At 35.0% G+C, this 22,626-nt stretch overlaps 1 protein-coding gene across 1 annotated transcript in view; it reads right to left on the bottom strand.

Moving 5' to 3' along the window:
* Positions 1-22,252, bottom strand: part of PKHD1 (PKHD1 ciliary IPT domain containing fibrocystin/polyductin) — a 611,151-nt gene extending 588,899 nt beyond the window's left edge. The window contains 6 exon segments of the mRNA XM_031964731.1: positions 530-587; positions 10,372-10,480; positions 14,298-14,442; positions 16,720-16,797; positions 20,590-20,731; positions 21,960-22,252. Coding sequence (XP_031820591.1) covers positions 530-587; positions 10,372-10,480; positions 14,298-14,442; positions 16,720-16,797; positions 20,590-20,641 — 442 coding nt within the window. The 5' untranslated portion in view covers positions 20,642-20,731; positions 21,960-22,252.
* Between the last annotated feature and the right edge of the window lie 374 nt (positions 22,253-22,626).

Below are 22,626 nucleotides of genomic sequence, written 5' to 3'. Positions count from 1 at the left end.
CTAACACATAGCTGGTAGTCAATGACCATCTATTGTTGATTAACAATTAACAATTAACAAAAAAATGATTAACTTTAAGGCTTCCATTCCTTGGCTGAATCACACAGAAGATTTAATTGCCTTGATCCTATGTAAATGTCTTTAAATGTATCCACTGTGCAAAGACACAGCAAAATAGTCCAGGAGAAAAGAACAAACCAAACTAAAGGCAAAAGTTTGGGGCTAAAATCTATTCTCCCAGCAGACATGGAGAAGACACCAATTTTTAAGCAACAAAAAAATGATCAGGAGTAAAGAAACAAAAACAAAATTCCATTCAAAGAGAGTAAAAATTACATCATTGATCATGGATTATATAGATTTAGAACTACAAGGTATCTTACTGATCCAGCTTCCTCATTTTATAGATGAGGAAAATGAGGCCCTGAAAGGTCAAGTGACTCAACCAAAGAATAGACAGTTAGCTAGAATCTGAAGTGAGAATTAAAACTAGATTCAAAAGTCTCTGCTTTAATACGATATTACTTACCTGGTACTCCAACCCGGGGGTTAACTTGGTAAACAATGGGTGTTTGTGTCTTGGAAAACTATAAGGAAATAAAGATTCATGTGAATATTTCCATTAGATTCACAACAGGAATCCCCAGGCTTTCCCAGTGAAAAATGAATTGGTCCAGTTATAAATGGTTAACTTTTTTCAAAATGATTTTACATCTATGATCTCATTTATCCAAATAACTTTCTGACCTTGGTTGTAAGGCTAACATTAGTATTTGTTTCTTGGACAAGGAAAATGAGACAGAGAAGTAGAGTCACACAACTACTTAGAGGGTCTACCCAGGTCTCCTAACTCCCATTCCCATGGTCTTCCACCATTTTTTATTCACACTTCCAAATCAAAGGGCAAAAATCTTTCAGAGAAAAGTCTTTATTCACTCACTGGTAGGGGTAGGGGGAAAGTAGTCACAATCCAGATAACCCTCAAAAGAAATCCTCTGACCCAAGTCTCCAAGGGAAACTCATGGGCAGAGAAATAGTTGAAGATATCCTAGGACTGGTCATATAAAACTCAGATAAACTAGGAGCCACTAACTCTATGGAAGGATTCCTTTGGGCTCATATTGACTTAGAAATTCACATATTAATATTATCTATATTTTATGCTAATTTTTATTTATTTTGTTAAATATTTCCCAATTTCATTTTAATCTGGTTTGGCCAAATTTAGGAGTATTATGTGAACTGCATATTTGACACCAGTGATTTAGTCCAAACCTCTCATTTTTCAAGTGGGAAAATTACAATGAGACAACATACCAAAATATATGGTATGAAGCTAAAGCAGTACTCAAAGGAAATTTTATATCTCTGAATACTTATATCAATAAAAGATAGAAAGCAAAAAACAATGAAGTTTAAAAAAACTTAGAAAAAGAACAAATTTAAAATAATCAATTAAAAACTAAAATGGAAATCCTGTAAATAAAAGGAGAGATTAATAAAATTGAAAGCAAAAGAAACCAAAGAAGTAATAAATAAAACTAAAAGTTATTTTTATGGAAAAAACACTAAAATAGACTATTGGCTAATTTGATTTTTTAAGAAAAAAGAAAATCATATCACCAGTATCAAAAATGAAATGTGGGAATGCCCCACCAAGGCAAATAAAATTAAAACCATTATTAAAAACTATTTTGCCCAATTATATGCCAATAAAACTGGAAATTTAAGTGAAATGGATGAATATTTACTAAAATATAAATTGTGAAAATTAACAGAAAAAGAATTAGAGTAATCACTTCATCTTAGAAAAAGAATTGGATTTTAAGCCATAAATGAATTTCCTATGCAAAAATTGGTAGTACCAAATAGATTCGCAAGTGAATTCTACCCAACATTTGGATAATAATAAACTATTTGAAAATAGTTTTTTTTAAAAAGGAAAACTACCAAATTTCTCCTGTCACAAATATTATTGTAATATCTAAATAAGGGAAGAGCAAAAACAGAAAGAAAAGTATAGACCAATTTTCCTAATAAAATATTGATGCAAAAATGTTAAATAAAATAATAGCAAGGAGACTACAGCAATATAGCACAAAGATCATACACTATGATAATATGGGATCTATACTAAAAATTTAGGTCTGGTTCAATATTAAAAAAAAAAAACTACTCAGAATAATTGACCATATCAATAACAACAACAGTTATATGATTATAGCAATCGATTAGAAAAAAGATTTTGACAAAATAGAAACCCATTCTGATTAAAAAAAAAAAAGACAATGGAAAGCATAAGAATCAAAAAAGCTTTTCTTTTATTTTTTCTTTAAGGTTTAAAAATTGATAAATATTTCTTGAAGTGAAGGCTAACCAGACTTAGTTATTAAATGATGAGAAACAAGGAAAGAAGAAAAAAGACAAGAAGAAGAGCGGAAAAAAGGAAGGAAGGAAGGAAGGAAGAAAAGAAGGAAGGAAGGAAGGAAGGAAGGAAGGAAGGAAGGAAAGGAAGGAAGGAAGGAAGGAAGGAAGGAAGGAAGGGGAGGGAGGGAGAGTGGAAAGGAAGGAGGAAGGGAGGGAAGGAGGGAGGTTGGGAGGGAGGGTGGAAAGGAGGGAGGAAAAAAGAGAGAGGGAGGGAGGAGGAAAGGGAGGGAGGAAAGAAGAGAGAGGGAGGGAGGGAAGAAAGAAGAGAAGGAAGGAGGAACAAAGGAAAGAGGGGAGGGAGGGAGGAAGGAAGGAAGGGAGGGAGGAAGGAAAAAAAAAGAAAGAAGGGAAGGAAGGAGGGAAGGAAGGAAGGAAAGAAGGAGAGGAGGAAAAGCAGGAAAGAAGGAAGGAAGGAAGGAAGGAAGAAAAGAAGGAAGGAAGGAAGGAAGGAAGGAAGGAAGGAAGGAAAGGAAGGAAGGAAGGAAGGAAGGAAGGAAGGAAGGAAGGAAGAAAAGAAGGAAGGAAGGAAGGAGGGAGGGAGAGAGGGAGGGAGAGAAGAGAGAGGAGGGAGAGGAGGAAAAGAGAAAGAAAGGAAGGACTTTTGTCTTAATTTTGTTCAATTAACAAGCATCGCTGAGCAAGAATTTCTGCCGGAGCATATGCTTAACTTGGTGACCATGCTGAATCTCCTGCCTGCCTCTTCTGTTTCTTCTTTCTTACCCTTAACATCAATGATCCTGAGGTGAGTGTTCCTAGCCTTGGCATCAATTTATGAGTTTGAGAGATTGAGAGTTCCTGACTCTGGATGCTAACCGGTAGGAGGGGATGTTTCCTATTACCACAATGATTTCTAAAGGAGGTAACCTCTGACAAAAAAAAGAAAAGAAAAGAAAAAAAAAAAAAGACATAGGCCTTGAATAAGTTGCTCATTTGGTGCAGATGACTCAAATGTAATTCAGTAATTCTACAAAAATTTTCTCTTTAATGTTCTAAGTATGTCTTCTGAGACAGCATAACAGGAATTATGAATTACTATGATGTTTTAACTATTTATCATTGTATGCTTATGAGTCTTTGGTGTTTTAAACATTTCTTTTATAGTGAAAGAACAAAAAAATCTGTCCTACACATGATCTATTTTGATCACCAAGAAAGGAACTTATCAATCTCTCTTGGGGAGAATTTACACATAAGACAAGTTTATTTTAGAGATTTTTTTTTCCCTCTGGGTTCAACTCTGGTATGGTAGTGTAATAAACCATAAAAGTTTGATCCTTCTCTTTGGATGTCAGGTTTCCTAAAACTGAATTTAATCCATAGGAGCCCTTGACCAGATGTTCTCATGGTCTCGGAACAACATGTTTAATGCTCTTTTCATTATGTCATACTTCTTGCCTCTTCTTCCCAAATTGACTGATACTAGGAAGAAAGGAAACAGTCATTTATTAAGCAGCTACTATGTGCCAGGCATTTTGCAAAGTGCTTTACAAACGTATCATTTGATCTTTACAACCTTGGAAAATAGGTTATTATCATCGCTTTACAGATAAGGAAACTGAGACTGTTCTTGGTTAAATGGCTTGCCTAAGATCACACAGCTAATATATGTGTAAGACTAAGTTTGAACTTAAATCTTCCTGAATCCAGGTCCTGCACTTTCTCCATCGTTTCACTTAACTGCCTCTAGCTAGATTACTTCCCTGTTCCGTAAAATGATGAGACCTCTTTCTCTTTCACATTTATTTGCGGAATTCTTTCATTTGTGAAAGAAACTCCAGCACACTGTTTATTTTGGTTTGCTTCCATCACCCCTGGAGTCCACCTTCCCAGAAAGAATTTCAGCAAAGAACTATGTGTTGTTAATCAATACTTCTAATCAGTCATCAAAAATTGACAGGTACTGTAACAAAGGAGAAAGCTATTTGACAAGTATTGATCCAGACAGTAACTACTCACTGGAAAGACTGCTCCCCTTTTTAATGGAAAGGCTAGATAATTTGTAACTGGTGGATAATGTTAGCATTCAGGGAGGTCAAAGGAATAATAATCTGACCTCACCCTTTTAGAATTGATTCTGATCTCACCAAAGAGAATGGATCAATACATTTATTCTTCCTCTTTCCCTTTTCTACCCCATATACACATGCATTCTCCTCTTTTTTTTCCTCTCCACACCTCTAGTCCTCTGTTGCCATTGGCACAACCCAGGGAAGAAAGTTTAGAAAATTCTATAATAGCCCAAGAGAAATTACCCAATTATTGCTGAAATATATGCATAATAAATGCAGGAAAGAGAAGACTGATTTTTTTCTTTATCCTTTCATTCTTGACATTAATTTCATATTCATGCTAATTAGTCACCATCATGAGAGAATTGGTATATCACAGCCCTAACCACTCCTGAATTACTTTTTTTTTTTTTGCTGGGAGAGACCCCAAAAATGGTTTTTAGGGACACATTGATGGTGAGGAATTCAATGATGTATAAAAGAATTTTCTAACTCCAAGTCAAATAGTTCTCTAGAGTCAAAGATCATAAGGTAATATACTAAGGGGAAAAAAAGGTCATATAAATTAATCCAAAGAATAAGTTCAATTAGGATAGCTAGATGGCACAGTGGATAGAGCACAGGATTTGAGTTCAAATTTGACCTCAGACACTTAACATTTCCCAGCTGTATGACTCTGGATAAATCACTTTATCCCAATTCCAGAAGGAAGAAGAAAGAAGAAAGAAGAAGAAGAAGAAGAAGAAGAAGAAAGCCACATATTTAGGATCATCTGTTGGACTATAACACTAGTAAGGTTCCTCCTAACAAGTACAGACCAAGAAATTTAATGTTCTTTTATCTTAGCATGAAGAGTAACTATATTGGAATATCTAGTTTACAGATAAGGAAGCTGAAGTATGTAGTCAGAAAAAAATCATGTTTAGCTATTTAGTTAGTATATATATTATGTATATATATAAATTTCTATATTTATAGATATATGATTTTTTGGTTCTACCGAGCAGTGTGAAACAATCATTCTAACTATAATTCTCATTCCAAGTCAAGCATTATTTCTAGTACTCCATTATTGCTTCTCTACAAATAAGAAATATTTAATGAAAAATGATTCTATCTTATTCCTCTCTGTATGTCTTCTCCTTCCCTCCAGCCACCAGATCCCAATCCCTCTCTCAACAATAATCACATTACCTTATTCACATGTTTTTATGGATTTAAATAATTAGATTATTAATGAGTTGTTTGATAATACACTTTCAAAGGAATAGAAAAAAAAGAAGTAGATTGGAAGTCAAGAGAACTGGATTTGAATTCTGGCTCTTATTACCTTTATAACTGTGGACAAATCACTTCACCTGTATAGGCTTCAAATTTGTCTTCTGGAAAAAACAAGTGTTTGAACTAGATTAGTAATTCTTTTTTCCTTTTAGTCTCAGAACTTGTTTCCACTCTTAAAAATTATTGAGGACTTTCCCCTATTCCCCATTAAGAATCTTTTGGTTAAGCGGGCTATATCTATAGTATTTACTATATTGGAAATGAAAATATCTTTATATTATTATTATCAGAAAAATCCACATAAAAATGTTTAGCCTTCTCTTCACAACAGAGAAGAAATCTTAATTTTTTTCTCTTTCTTTTATGGAGTATATACTGTACCTTATTGTAAAATTTGGATTAAGTATTACCATTGGTCTTTGTGTGTCATCTATTCCTTCCACAAAAGTTTCTAAAAATTCCCTTTTTATTTCTTATGCTAACCTTTGATATATCAAAACTGTAATGGGGAAAGTTGTGATGTGGAAGGGATAATTGTAAATGGTCTTAAGGTCCTTTAGAGCTCTAAATTCTGTAGATCCATAAACTATATTCTACAGATGAATGAAGGGAGACTCAAAGTACTTAAGGGATTAGCCTCAGATCATTCAGCTAATAGTAACCTAGCCAGAAAGGAAATCCAGTTCTTATTTTTCACTAAACTGATGTATATGTATGTAGTATACAAAAGAGGTGATAGAAGTAATCTGTTATTATAAGCTGTATTTTATCTAAGAGTCATTCATTCATTGTGAACAAACATTTAATGAGTGTCTACTACATGCAAAAATGTGTAGTAAGTGCTATATAGAAGACGAAAATGAAAAAATGATCTGAAGCTTATCCCAGCCAGAAAACAACATCTAGGATCTTTCCCCCCATAATATCTGGGGGTGATTGGGAGGGTAGTTCAACCCAGAAGTCAGTGGCAGTTATAATTAAACCTCCAAAAAAGATCTCACTTGTGATTCTCTCCCTGTTGACGTAATAAAAAATTATACATTTCTGACAGATTCAACCCCCTGCTTTCCTACCAAGCTAGAGACATGGCAAGTAAAAAATTAATGAGCTTCCAAATCAACTTCCCTCATGCTGATCAGCTGTGCTGAAGTAAGGTCAGGGGCAGACAAGCTTAGGGGGAGGCAAAGCAGCAGATGAGACTGATAAAGCCACCACCACCAACTGATAGATAAACCTTCTGTGGGTTGTTCAAACTTGTCAGTGCCTGCAGCAGGCTTTTTGGAGTCGACTGGAGAGATGAAATTAATTTTTAATACTCAAGGCTCCCCCAGTCCCAATCCCAAAACAAAGAGACACACTGTGTTTTATTTAGCTTAGAATGCCTCTCATTAACTGCATCCCCTGGTGATTTTTCATCAACTTGCTAGTTGAACCACTACAAGACTTGTTTACTTTAATGTGCAGTTTCAGGAGGTTTGGGCTCACTGTCTCCTGTTCAATCACAGAATAAGCTAAGAGCCTGATTACAGAGGCAAGAGAACTCCAAAGACAATTATTTATGCTAAGGATCATCTTCTGGCATCTCCAGAATTGCATGTCAGATAGATAAGCAAAATAGTGATAGTATGGCCATAAAGGAAGAAAGTGTGAAAAGCATTTTCATCCTTCTACTATATATAGGTTGTTGGGTAACAGTGGAGAGGAAGAAGCCAGACAGTCCTATCAGAGCTCTCAGGCCAAAGGATTGGTTAGTCCTTAATGAACCATTTTATCCAAGGAAAAAGAGAGGAGACAGACAGACAGACAGACAGACAGACAGACGCAAAGAAACAGAGATAGAGACAGACACAGACACAGACATAGAGAGAGGGAAGGATAAAGAGAGAGGTGGGAGAGAGGGGAAGAAGGAGAGAGAGGAAGGTAGAAGGAAAGAGACAGGAGGAAAAGAGAGAGAGGAAGGAAGAGAGAAAGGGAGAGAGGGAGGGAGAAAGAGAGGGAAGGAGGAAGAGAGGGAAGGGGGAAGAGAGGGAAGGGGAAGAGAGGGAAGGAGGGTAGAAAGAAGGGAGGAGGAAAGAAGGATGGAAGGAGGAAGGAAGGAAGGAAGGAAGGAAGGAAGGAAGGAAGGAAGGAAGGAAGGAAGGAAGGAAGGAAGGAAGGAAAGAAGGAAAGAAGAAGGAAGGAAGGAAGGAAGGAAAGAAGAAGAAAGGAAGGAAGGAAGGAAGGAAGGAAGGAAGGAAGGAAGGAAGGAAGGAAGGAAGGAAGGAAGGAAGGAAAGAAGAGAGATAGAAATCAGGAGAAAGGAAGGACTTCCAGCAACTTTAAAATAGTATGATAGGGACACAACCATAAAGTTGAAGCTTTTAATAAGAAAGATAAATGGTCTAATAGAGTGTTGAACAGAAGTAAAATATGAGTTCAAATCCTCCTTCATATACTTACTAGCTGTGAGACCGTAAAGTGACTAAAGATTTCAGTTTTCAATTTCAATGAGCAGTTGGATTTATAGTTGTAGGTCCCTTGCTAACTGTGGTACCCTGGGTAAGTGATTTAACTCTGTTTGTTTCAATTTCCTCATCTGTAAAATAAGTTGGAAAAGAAAATGGCAAAACACTCCAGTATCTTTGCCAAGAAAATCCTAAAAGGGTCACAAAGAATTGGACATGACTGAAATTACTGAATAACCAAGGTCCCATGTAATCATCTTATGAAATATAAATTGTTGGCATTTTGCATACAGTAAGCATCTAATAAATGCTTATAGATCGTCAGATTGTCAATTCTATCTCCATAGTGACTCTAATATATGTACCCTTCTGTCAGTACCCTTTTCTCTACACAAATAGGGTAGTGACTACCATCCTCATTCAATACTTCTTCACTTGGACCAGATATTCTCTTTTCCAATACATCCAAATTAATTTTCACAAAGCACCTTGTCATTTCTCTGCTCACCCTTCAGGTAATTCTCCATTAACTCTAGGATAAAATATAAATCCTTTTGGTTGGTATTCAAAGTTTTTCAGAGTATGACTGTAATCTATTAATACTTCACATAATTACCACAGCACACCATACATAACATATGCACATTCTCTCTACCTTTCAGTTAAATAGATCTATTTACTATCTCACATCCTTAGACACCTCCTCTCTACACTCTGGCATAGGCTATCCCACTATGTTTGCAATGATCACTCTCCTAATTTTTAAATCTTGGATTCTGTAACTTCTTTCAGTTCAGCTTCTATGTCTTTCTTGAACCTCCCAGTTATTGTTGCTTCCAATTATCTATCACCCAAATTATTTTATACTCATATATTTGACATATATAATTAATATAACATAAATTTATGTAATATACTCTAAAATATATGTTATACACATATGTGTATCTGTGATTATATATTCAGAGATATGAAGGGAAGGAAGGAGACAGAAAGATGTAGACAGAGGCAAAGAAAGAAAGAAAAGAGAGATGGAGGGAGAGAGAGAGGTACACAGAAAGAGGGAGGAGCAGGAGGAATGGGAAAGAGATAGAGAAGACAGATACAGAGAGGAGAGAGACAGAAAGAAAAAGAGAGAAAGAGGATAAAGAGGGACAGAGAAAGAGAGAATGAAGGGAAGAGAGAGTAAAATAGAAAAGGAGACAGAAAAAAAGAAAGGGAACAAAATAGAAAGAAGGGAAAGGAAGGGGAGGAGAAGGGGAGGGAAGGGAGAAGGGAAAGCTATATACCAAAATTATACCATAATATCACTTCAGCACCATATAAGCTACTTAACTGGAAAATTTCATTTTTGTCACTGACATTGCTCCCATACAGTCTTTGGACAGTCCCCCAGAACATTGAGAGACTAAGTAATTTACCTTGGTAATGTCCAAGTCCTGTTCTCTATGCACTCACTATACCATGCTCCTTCATGTGTAAGTATATACAAAAATAAATACAACGTAAATAGAGGGGGAGAATGAAAAATAATAGCATGTGAGTGGAGTAAAAAAAAAAAAGACTAATGTCAAGAAAAGCCTCAAAATAGCACTGGAGCTATAGTTTTTGAAGGATATGAGCTACTAATAGGAGAGGTGAGGAAGGAATAGATTTCAAAACACTGTACAAAGGCATTGGATATGTTTGAGCTGAGGGACCTACCTTGTCAGCAGTCTCTTTATTTATAGTGTTAGAATGAATCAGGAAATCAAGGAGAGAGTTTTGTTATACTATAAGATGAGTAAAAGAAGAACAATTCATATAACAAGAACAGCATTATAGAGACATATAACTTGAAAAGACTAAAAATGAAGCACACTATCCATCCCCTAACAGAGAACTAATGGTTTCTCAAAACAGAATGAAACATTCATATGGCCAATACTAGAATTTGTTTTGCTTGACTGTGGATATTTGTTACATGAGTTTGGGTTTTTTTCCTTTCCTTTTCTTCTCCAATGGGCAGTGGAAAGGTGGAGAGATTAAAAAAATATATATATGTCAACTGAAAAAATAAATTAAAATGTTAAAATAATGAAAAATATATTATATTCTCTTGGTAATAATGTAAGGCTAGGGCCCTCTTCTAAGCAGATGTTTACTTCATTCTGCAGAATAAGATATTATGGACATTACCTTGGACCAAATTTTTCTGTCCAAGAATTTACCTTGAAAGTACAGTTATCCCATGAACCATCACTCAGATTGTTCAACAACTGCCCGTCAGAACGAACTTCCAGATAGTAAGTGCCTTCCTGTGCCTCCCACTGAAGAGACCTGAAGGTGTAAAGACAGTAATATCCTGCAAGTGAGTGACAAAACACGATCTTCTAAGTCACCACTTCAAATTTCCTCATCCATTCATATATTTATGCTTTATTTTTTGACTTGCTAATCCAATGATTTTAATGATCTCGACTAATAGAATTTTAAAAGATTGCTGTTTTGAATTTTTGCTTTTGTTTATTTTTGCCAGTGAGAATGATTAGAAATGAAGAGATGGCTATAAAACAAAATTACCTTAAAAAATCAAATAAAACTGTCCTCTGCTTAGACACAATGCTCAATATCTCCCCCCCACCATCATCTGTAAACTCCAGAGGTAGATGAAAGCATGTTTCAGAATCATAAACCTTCAGCAGAGCAGAGGAGTTTGTTGCTATGGTGATCCTGCCCCAGCACTTGTTGGATCTCTCACTGCACTGAACTCCAGAACTGACCTCTATTTACATGATGATTTTCCAAAGGTAGGAAGGACCCAGCTGGGAGTTCAGCTGCAGGAGTAGCTGATTGATTGACCAGACTTAGCTTAGGTGAGAAGCAATAAGAAAGCAGAATGAAATTCTTCTCTCTCTTGACCTAGTAGGGTGATGGATCTGCCCTTTCAAGACAGGAGGACAGAGTCATTGCCTTATCCAGAGAAAGAACTGAAATCTGATTGTAACTCAGGAAAAACTATGTTTCCAAACACAGTCCATATTCTCCGATAGAAAAATTGGACTTGCCAGGGCTTTATTCGGTTTTTCTTTCTTTTAACCACTACCTAAATTTAACAAAACATTTTTAGCTATTAGACCAGAATAGCAATATGAAATAAATAATAAAAATTCAGTAGTGGGTTGTCATGCTCCAACAAACACTAATATATTAATATTGGCACCCTAGCCAAATGAAAATATTTTGTAAAGCAATATGACAGTATGTAATGTCATTAGATTTTTTTTAGATTTAATTCTTTTTGTTTTTTTTTTTTTTATTCCCTCACTCCTTATTTCCCTTCTTAGAGAAGGCACCATTTGACATATATGTGTGGGCATCCATACATACATATATAGGTGTGTGTGAATATATATATATATATATATATATGTCTATGAAAAACTGTACATACTTCCACTTATCAGTCTTTTCTCTGGAGATGGATAGCATAGGTCTTTTATAGTTGACCTGACTATTCATAATACTCAGAACAACTTAGTTGGTCATAGTTGCTACTTGAACAACATTGTATTATTGTATGAAACATTTGCTTGGTTCTGCTTATTTCATTCTTCAATAATTCATTAGATTGATCCTTCAAAGGATCAAAGGATGAGTCAAAGGATTCAGTCAAAATTTCATTGTGAGGACTGAGGCCTCTACTCCAAAAAATAATAATTAAAAGGAAAAAAAAAAGACTCATCTGAACAAAACATTCAATGCTGTTCTACTTGTAACAACAAACAGAACAAAGTAGAAACCTTTAAGTCCAAGAATTATGGAGGACTGAATCAATTAAGGAGGAGCACTATAATAGCATATCAAAGGATTACAAAAATACAGAGCATACAAGAAAATACAGAACGATCTAGATAAGGTGATATACAACAAATGCAGAATTGCATATGCCCTGACTATAATTAAAAAGAAAAGAAAGAAAGAAAACATTTTTCCAGGCCTAGAAAGGCACCCAGAACAAAAAAATTTTATTTGTTAAGTTTGTTGTTTGTTTGTTAATGTACTTGATTCTTTCTCATTAAAACCAACAGATATGGGATAAAATTTTCTCACTTGTTTTACGTGATTATTTGATAACTTTTTATTATAATTCTTAAGTTAATGATAAAAATTAATTTTAATGGGCCATGAAAGAGCTGTTACTCAAGATCTCTAATGAATTGAGATTTTTAAATAATAAATCATTTTTCCCAAACACCAATTCATTTAAATCACTGGGGACTAAATTTATTTATTCTAAAAATGAAATATTTGTTAAATATTAGGTCACCATTTAAGTATCTGAGCTGCAAGATACTAAAGGACACATGGCAATTTCCTCCAAAAATTTACTGGTTCAGTTCTGTCATCAAGTTATGATGACAAATTATGAAAGCAAATATATGATTAGGAATTCTAATATATATATATATATATATATATATATATATATATATACATATTCTAGCGGATTCTGGGTAATATCTTTCAGACTTACAATTATTACCTAATTCTTCCCACAAAGTCTAAAAAAGCAAATGCAGGTACAGTCTTGATTTTATCGCATTGCAATTTAATTCTTTGAAAAAGTACTGAAAACTTGTTTTTGTTTTGTTTTTTTTTTGTTTTATAAGTAATAAGGGTTAAGTGACTTACCCACACAGTAAGTATATGAAGTCAGCTTTGAATTCAGGTTCTCCTCTCTACAGGGGCAGTGCTCTAGCCATTGTGCCACCTAGCAAACACTTTTTGAAGTAAGGAATATTTCATTTTTATCTTTGTATCCCCAGTTTTTAGTATAGTATTTTACTTAATCAGTGTTCATTATGTTCATCTGTTCAACACTAAAAAATTGATTGACTATTTTTCAGAGATTTTCTTGAAAACCTCAGGCTTCATAGATGTTTTCTTTCTAAATTCCGCTAGCATTTAAAACCAATACCATAAAATTTGGGATATAATTATATGTTGTATTATATTTTTCACTATGGGCAGCTAGGTGGCATAATGGATAGAATACTTGGTTCAAAGTCATAAAGATTCATCTTCCTGAGTTCAAATCAGTCCTCATATGCTGAGTAATCAATTTAACCTCAGTTTCCTCATTTGTAAAATGAGCCGAAGGGGGAAATACAAACCACTTCGGTATCTTTGCCAAGAAAATCCCTAATGAGGTAACAGAGAGTTAAATATGACTAAATGTTTGAAATAACTAAACAATAAAATTCTTCCCTACAATTTCATATTTCTTGTCTCCCTTTTCATACTATGTCTCATATTTTACTTTTATTACACCCAGCTAGAACTATGCTTGCTAGGCTGGTAACAAGCATTTAATTAATACTTGTTAATTGATTAATCAGCAATCTTTCTTGCAGTGCAGAATTTGGGAATGACTATAAAAACTGGAAACCATGGAGCAGGAAACTTCTAGGCTACCTCCCCACCAGGCATGGTTGGTTTTCAATTGTCAAGAGAATTCCCTTTCAAGAGTTATTTAAACTTTCAGGTTCTCCATGGAATATCTTTGGCTATAGAGAGAAGCCACTGATCATCAATTTATTGATTGTCAGTTAGCCTTATTAATAAATTTATTATTAATCACCCAAAAACTATCTCAGGATTTTTCATTTGTTTCAATAAAAAAAGGTGCAAAATCTGTTCAGGCAGTAGCAAGTAACTTAATGTTCTGGCAGAACATAAAAAGCCATAATTTAAGATAAGACTGAAAAAGACTATAGAGAGAGCTTTGAATACCAGTCTTGGGAATTTGGCATATATTCAGTAAGTGATTGGGAATTACTAAAGACTTTTGAATAGCGGAATGATAAGAGTAATATTCATTAGGAAGTTTACTCTTTTAATGATATGTAAAATGACTTAGAAAGGTGAGAAAACTAAAACAGGAATTAGGAATAATGATAAATCGACCGGAGAGAGAATGTCTTTTGACTCTTTGGTGTAGCAGGGTTTATTGATATCAATCTTCAAATAAAAATAAAAAGTGACCTGACATTTTAAGATGCCATAAGTTACATTTTCAGTAGTCACTAATAGTGATATGCTCAGACAAACCACTACCATTTCTTCCTAATCAGTTTGTAATATGGAACCATACCTAGTTTGGCATCTGACCACAGAAAAATCTTCATAGACAGGAGACACATCACATGGGACATGTGGCAGCTGCGGAATTTCCACATTTACCAGACTTATCTCCAATTGGGAGCCATTGGTGGGATAGAGGAAACTCCATTCCAAACCTAAACACCAGTCCATTAAATAAAAATCTCATTAAGCTACTCAGTAATCCAATCATGGCGATCTATAGATGAGATTTCAATAGCACAGAAGTCTGTGACCTCAAGAGGAGGTTCTCACATTTTAAATAACAATTCTCTCAATCTAAGCATATAGTAAAAACAAAATAAAATAAAACAAAACAAAATTTAGCTTTTTTTTGGTAAAGTGGAGGGCAGGGGGAGAGACCAAATCTATAATTTCACTAATCTTGGGAACTCTCAATGAAGAAATACCCTTTACCAAAATCAAATCCATAGCTGCTTTGTTTGACATTTAAAGCTCTTCATAACCTGCCCCTCTAATACTTTACTCTCTACCCTGTGCCACATACACTGGGATGCATTCACATAATTCGTCAATGATTTTCAGACAAGACATTCCATCTCTAGCCTCTGGTCATGTTCACAAGCTATTTATTCCCCAAGCCTTCTCTCTATTTCCTGACTTCCCTCAAGTCCCAAGACCCCACATTCTACAGAAGTCTTCCTGATTCCCTTTAATTCTAGTGTCTTTCCTATATCAAAAATCCCCAGGTTTTCCTGTATATATCCTATTTATACACAATTGTTTGTGTATTGTCTCTTCTGTATCCTGTAAATTCCTTTAGAGCAAAGATTCTCTTTTACCTTTTTTTTTTTTTTTTTTTTTGGATCCCCAATGCTTAGCACAGTGTCTGAACATTATGTCTGACTCTTTATGATTTTATTTGGGATTTTCTTGGCAAAGACACTAGAGTGGTTTGCATTCCCTTTTCTAGTTCACTGTACATATGAAGAAACAGACAAACCAGGTTAAGTGACTTGCCCAAGGTGACATGGCTGGTGTCTGAGACTGAATTTGAATCCATCTGGTGCTGTAACCACTCTGCCACCTTCCTGCCTATCTAACACAAAGCAGGAACTTAATAAATGTTTACTGATTATATAATTTATACTCTTAGCTGCCTAGATAGGCTAAGAGATTAAAAAAATTAGTACAAACAGAGACAGAACTTGAACTCAAGTCTTCTTGATTGTAAGACAAGCCCTTTATTCACTACACCCCACTACATCTTAATAAATCACTTCTAATAAGATGTATCAATCCATATTTCCATATCAATAAATGCTTTCCCAAAACAATCCTGTGTGTTAAACAGTGCAACAATTATTATTCCCTTTTCTTCAGATACAGAAACTGAGGCTTAGAAAATGTACTGATTTTCCCAGTTAGGGATATCAGAGTTAGTAAGCATTAAAGCTGGGTTTCAAATCTTCATGTTTCTTCTGATTCCATCTATACCATCATTTACATGATGACCGAATGAGATGACATATATGAAGCATTTTGCAAACTTAGAGCTAGATACCTATGAGTTACTATTAATATCATTATAGAACACTATTATATTTCCTTGTATGATAAGGAACTGGTAAGGAAGGAAATATAGTCATTATTATCCCAATTTTACAGAAGAAATGGAGGTGGAAGAAAATTCCTTTGGATCATACAACTAATAAATCAAGGAAGCCAGACAGATCTTAGAACCCCAGACCTGTTAATCTTCTCACTACATAGACCCATTTAAGTCGCTTATTAACTACAATGGCTATTATTCTAAATTTTGTTTTTAGGTCTAACATTTTACACTTGGGGAAAGAATAGTCTTGTCTTTTCAAAGAAACTATAGCATGATCTTGGTTTATAGAGAATAAGTATCAGGCCCATATTAAATACTGGGGTCAGAAATGTGGATTATCTACATATATATATCTTATATCTACATATCAACAACATTGTTGTTGAATCATTTAAGTCATGTGCAATTCTTTGTGAACACATTTGGGATTTTCTTGGCAAAGATACCAGAGTGGTTTGCTATTTTCTTCTCCAGTTCATTTTATAGATAAGGAAACTGGGGCAAACAGGATTGAGTGACTTGCTCAGGGTCACACAACAAATAAGATTTTGAGACTGAACTAGATCTTTGGTCTTTCTGACTCCAGATCCATCATTCTATCCACTACACCACCTAGATGCTCCAGATATATACACAACTTGTTATAAATATTCTTCCCCCCAACCTTTCCTAGTTCTGGCAGAACTACAGTCTCACCATGAGGCTTTCTTCCTCCTCTCCTCATGTCTTCTATTAAGCATTCTCTCTATGTTATCAGTACTTAAATATGCTAACCGCAAATAGAAAAACAAATTCAAAGTCCTATTTCCTTTAAGACAGTCCTCTAAGACCCACTTACCATCAAAAATAATGGTGATCCATGTTCCTCCAGCAATGCTGCCCTCTTCAGGTATGATATGCCATTTTCTACAAGATGCTGAAAAGAATTAGGAAACACATTGGAACAGAGGCCACATCAACCCATCATTTTTTTTTATCTCTCTCACAATCTATGATTCTAAAATGATTACACATCTTGCATTAGGCAAGAGAATAGACAATTTTCTCTTTTTTGACACTCACCAATCCCTCTGTCATTCATAGGATCATAGATTTAAGTTGGAGGATACCTTAAAAGCCATCTAGTCTGAAACCTTAAACTGACAGATAAGGAAAAAGCCTTAGAAAGATTAAGTGGCTTGTTCACTTAATCATTTTGAGGTTAAGCTAATTCTTGAGACAGCTGGGTGGTATGGTGAATAGACAGCTAGACCTGGAGTCAGAAATACCTGCATTCAAATCTGGCCTCAAAAATTTAGCAGCTGTGTGACTTTGGGAAAGTCACATAACCTGTGCTACTTCAGTTTCCTCATTTGTAATATAAGGATAATAACAGGATCTACCACTCAAGGTTATCATGTGGCTCAAATAAGATAATACTTTTAAAGCACTTAGCATAGTGCCTGGCACAATGTAGATACTGTATAAATGTTTCTTCCCTTTTTTTTTTTCCCTCGCTCAGTCACTCAGTAAGTAACAGAACTGGGATTCAAAGCCAGTTCTCTGTTCCAAATTCAATGATCTTTCCTCTCTACTATACTGCCTTCCAGTAAGGATCCTGGACTTTCAAAGGGTACACCAATGTTAACCCATCATCTCTATGAGAGTCTTTGCTTGTTTGTTGTCAAAGTACCAGTCTCGCCAAGTTCCAGACAGGTCACAGAGCAATTAATTTTTCAGCTACAATATGCTCCAAAAAGGGCAATTATATGGAATAGTGGATAGAATGTCAGACCCAAAGTCCAGAACACTCATCTTCTTGAGTTCAAATCTGGCCTAAGACACTTACTAGTTGTCTGACCCCTGGAAAAATCACTCAACTCTGTCTCAGATTCCTCATCTGTAAATTGAACTGGAGAAAGAAAGGGCAAACCATTCCAGTGTCTTTGTCAAGAAAACTCCACGTGGGATGATAATGAGTTGGACACAACTGGAATGACTGAATAACAACAAAAATTCTCATAGAACATCTACTAAGCTGTAGGGGACTTGTAATCTACATCAGTAGAAAGAGTATCTATACTAAGAAACTCACAACTTCTAAATACTGACATTAGTTCCTTCTAACAATATTTTCTCTAAACTGTGCCTCTATGGTATACTATGTTTTTCACTAGTCTCTGTTATCTTTATTATTTTTCCTTACTATGTCACATATTTACTATTAAATGGGAATTCTTAAATTGAATTTATTTCCAGCTCTCCCACTTGGCTCATACTTCCTTTTCCTCCCCCTACACAACTCTGTCAGTGAATGGGCTCCTACCTCTGAGTAGATGGATTGCTTCATCAGCTTTGTATCCCTATACCCTACACTTCAAAAGTATTTGTTCCAAGCTTACCTATCTTTGCTGGAAAGAGGAAAACTTTTAAAATTTCATTTAACTTTTCATCAAACAAGAATTTATTTTTTCCCTCCCATCCCACCCCTAATTTAAAAAAATAAAGCTATTGTAACAAATATGTATAAGAAAGCAAAAACAAATTTCCACATTGTTCATTATCAAAAATATATGCTTCATCCTACATCTTGAATTCATTACCACTTTGTCAGAAACTGGATAGTATGCTCCATCAATGTTACTTTGAAATCATGATTAGTTATTCTATGGATCAAAAATATCAAATCTTTTCAAGTTCTTTGTGCTTACATACAAAATGTAAGCACAATATATACATTGTTTTCCTGGTTCTGCTCATTTCATTTCATTTTACTTCATACAAGTCTTCTCAGGTTTCTTTGAAACCATTAACTCTAAGGCTTAGAACATTACTAGAATTTTCTTGGTTGTTTTTGATGAAATCAAATTGATGTCTTTCTCAGAGTTGTCAACAGGCAATCTATACCACTCTCAGAAATAATAGAGTAGAAGAAGAAATGAGAAATTGAACTATTTCTGCACCAAGGAACCATGAAAGATGAAAATGTCAATCAAAATAACAAAAAGAATGCGAGAAGCAGTTGACTAAAGGAAAAACTGAATGCAAACATTGACTAATCACTAGCAAAGGAAAGATTTACCAAAAACACTGAACCATAGAAATCATAAGAATCTAAAAACAGGGAAGCTAGACGATCCAGTGCCTAAAGCACCAGCCCTGGAGTCAGGAGACTCTGAGTTCAAATCCAGTCTTACTTAACACTTACTGGCTGTATGACAAGTCACTTAATCCCAATTGCCTCAAAAAAAAAAAAAAAATCCTGGAAATGGAAATGGAAGTCGTTTTTTCATCATTCCCTAGGGGGGAAAAATCTTTTTCTTTTTTTTTTTTTCTTTTTCTTTTTTTTTTTGCTGAGGCAATTGGGGTTAAGTGACTTGCCCAGGGTCACACAGCTAGGAAGTGTTAAGTCTGAGACCAAATTGGAACTCAGGTCCTCCTGACTTCAAGGTTGGTGCTCTAGCCACTGCACCACCTAGCTGCCCCACTAGAAAAAAATCTTGCCCAATATAAATCCCACTCTATAATCCTTGATTTACATTCAAGTCATGGGGTATTCATTATTTCAAGAATTCTTTACATTTGTAGATAGCCCCTATTATCAAGAAAGTTCTATTTATACTGAAGCAAAATGTACCTTCCTATAACTTCTACCCATTATTCCTACTATCCTTATTCAAAAAGAAGCTTTCAAATATTGGGAAATATCAATCATGTTCCTCTCCTAAGCTTCTTTTATCCAAATTAAATATCACTACTTCCTTCAAATCTTCCTATCATGGTTTTCAGATTCCTTACTAATTCATACACTTTCCTCTGAATGTTCTCTTTTGTTCTTTCTAAAATGTGGCTCTCAGTACTGAATAAATACTCTAAAAGTGATCTGCTCTTGATGACATACAGTAGAACCATCATTGTTTTTACTTGGTTTTGTTTTCTATTCTGGAGCTTACATTTACACAAATGGCCCTCTTAAATTTGAATTAACTTTTTTTGATAGGTTGTGAAAGTGAAAACTTGAGATAAAGTAATTAACTTCATCCAAAATAAAAAGCAAAAGAAATTGTTAGATTGGATTAAATAGCAGGTTAATGGATTTAGAGCTGGAAAGGATTTTATATGCTAGTATATCCAACATCCCTTCCCCATTGTGAGGATGAGAAAACTGAGGTACAGAGTAGTTAACTGATTTTCCCAATATAACACAATTAGTATCTGAAATGGGATTTAGGAGCTAAATCCTCCTGATCTCAGGCATAGTACTTAATCCACCATGACATTCTTCCCCCACTTTCGACCATAATTCATTGTATCATATGTTTTAACTTTTAATTTTGACAATTCATAGCTTAGTGCAAAAAAGACAAATTATGATCATGCTCCATGTGGTTTTGTGGAGTGAAAGAATGAATTATGGATACATTTTCTAGTTCTGATATACTTCAAACCAGGTAGAGCAAGGTAATAAGGAAAATTGGGCCACAAATTTAAGAAAAATAACCATGTTGTTCTTTTCATGGATAGGCCAGCTCAACTAGAACCTTGTGAAGGAAATTCTTAAGCTTATTGAGTCCCTGGCCACTGATAACCAAATACTCCAATAGTCATACAGACTACCACAATAAAAGCTCCATATTTATTGAAACAATGAATTAATTGTCCAAGTCATCTACTGAGAGTTCTCAGCTGACAATATCCATACCTGAGAAAGAACCACAGAATGTCTTACCTCCCAAGAGGAACATCTCAATATTCATCAATGAGAGTATTAAAGTAATCATCTTATATACTTAAATGAAACATCCACCCTAAGATCACTCAGTAATTATAAGCATCATCCATTTTGATTGAAGTATCATGATTTCTCTATTCTGAAAAGTGAGGTAAGAAGTTAGTATTATTTTTAATAATACCCTAAGCTATTGCCACACATTTAAAAGAAAAAAAATTCAAATAGGAAAATCACCAATGAGCCTTAGATTTTTTTTTTAAGAAGTCCTTACGCTCTGCAAAAAGAAAATATCTAAATATGTTGGATCTAACTCTATTTGGACTTTAATATCCATAGTTGTGGATCAAGTAGCAATAATAATCTCAGGTCATGTTCATTATAAAGAAAGAATTTCCAAGAATAATTTCTAAAAGAAAGGAAGGAGAAGAGAAAAAAGGAGAGGGAGAAATGGAAACAGAGATACAGAGAGAGGGGAGGAAGAAGAAAGAAGAAAGGAGAAGAAGGAGGAGGAGGAGAAGGAGGAGGAGGAGGAGAAGGAGGAGAAGAGGAGGAGGAGGAGAAGAGGAGGAAGAGAGGACGAGAAGGAGGAGGAGGAGGAGGAAGAGGAGGAGGAGGAGGAAGAGGAAGAAGAAGAGGAAAGAGAAAAAAACAAAGAAACAAAGAAAAGTAAGAAAGAAAGATTTCACACAGGGATACTTTTCTCTATCCATTACAAGTGTTTCTGAAAGCAAATATTCTTTAATTTGAATCATGCCTTTCCAGGTACTGATGTCCTGAGTGTACTAGCCTTTGTTCTTTGAAATTGATCACCCCTCTCATCTGAGAAAGTGCTTTTGGCTCAGGATGATCTTTTTCCATACTGCCTCTGCTGCATCATCATTTAATTTTGCGACCTAGTCCCTAAAGCTTCAAATAGTATAAACAATTATTTCCCACCCCATGCCTTTCTTTTTTAAAAACCTGAGTCCAGGTCTTTCTCTCTTGTCTTCAACCCAGAGCACTAAAATCAATACAGAAATGCAATATTTTTTGTTTTGTTTGGTTTTTTAATGGTGGTTTATCCATTGGTTCCCCTTTGGGAAAAATTCTGCTTTCAGAGTTTGTGTATTTGTTTTGTTTTGCTTTTTTCCTACTCCTTCCCTCACTCCAAGATTTTCAGTTTTTCAAAAGAAACACTTTGATTCAGCTCTCATCTCCACTCACCTCCCTACCCACCCTCCACTTTCTCTCAGAAACATTTGTGTCAATGAAATAATTATCATTTTCCTTTACTTGACCCACAACAATGTTAAGGCTTCACTTCATGCTTGGATGTTTGACCTTAAAAATAGACAATGAGGCAAATGCAATTCCCCCTTTTCCCTTACCCTGAAAATCAAGAGTCAATGGAGAAATTGTCTTTCCTTTCCAGGTGATTTTGCTTCTCACAAGGTTATATTCTTCTGCAAGAGACCATATAGCCTTATTATCTGTTTAAAGCCAAGCCTGCAACTGCCTTGCAGGTAACTCATTGATGTCAGATTGTAACTCACCTAACACGTTTGTGCCCTGGTCAAATAGTTCCAAAGTAAAAGTCCATAGTTGTCCATAAGGCAAGCTTAATGATTAACACAATCTACTTACCCTTTCTTTTTTTTCCCTTGGGGTCTTTTATTAATGACCAATGGAAAAGTAACCTGAGATTTTTATCCACTTACGGCATGTGCTCCTGCAAAGAATTTCAAATATATTCACTCAAATGGCTACACAAGCATTCAGAAAAGCATTGGAATAATTGTTAACTATATCAGGCATAGAGAGGAAGGTCCAGAACCAGGCAGACTGTTGCTAATCCTACAAAACTCTCTGTTTATGTATGGAAAAGAGAATTGTTTTAAGATTGGCCCTGGTGGGTTTGAGACCACCATGATAATTTCTTTCCCCTTAAGTGAAGCTTTGGAATACTGACAATAACATTTTTAAAGGTTAGTATAGTTGTTCCCTCCAAATAATATTTTCCTTAGCATCAGCTTGGGGTTTTTTTTCTATCTGAGA

The sequence above is a fragment of the Sarcophilus harrisii genome, chromosome 4, assembly GCF_902635505.1.
Source record: "Sarcophilus harrisii chromosome 4, mSarHar1.11, whole genome shotgun sequence".
NCBI lineage: Eukaryota > Metazoa > Chordata > Mammalia > Dasyuromorphia > Dasyuridae > Sarcophilus > Sarcophilus harrisii.
The sequence above is the reverse complement of the archived record's forward strand: the minus strand, read 5'-3'. Positions and strand labels throughout refer to the sequence as shown.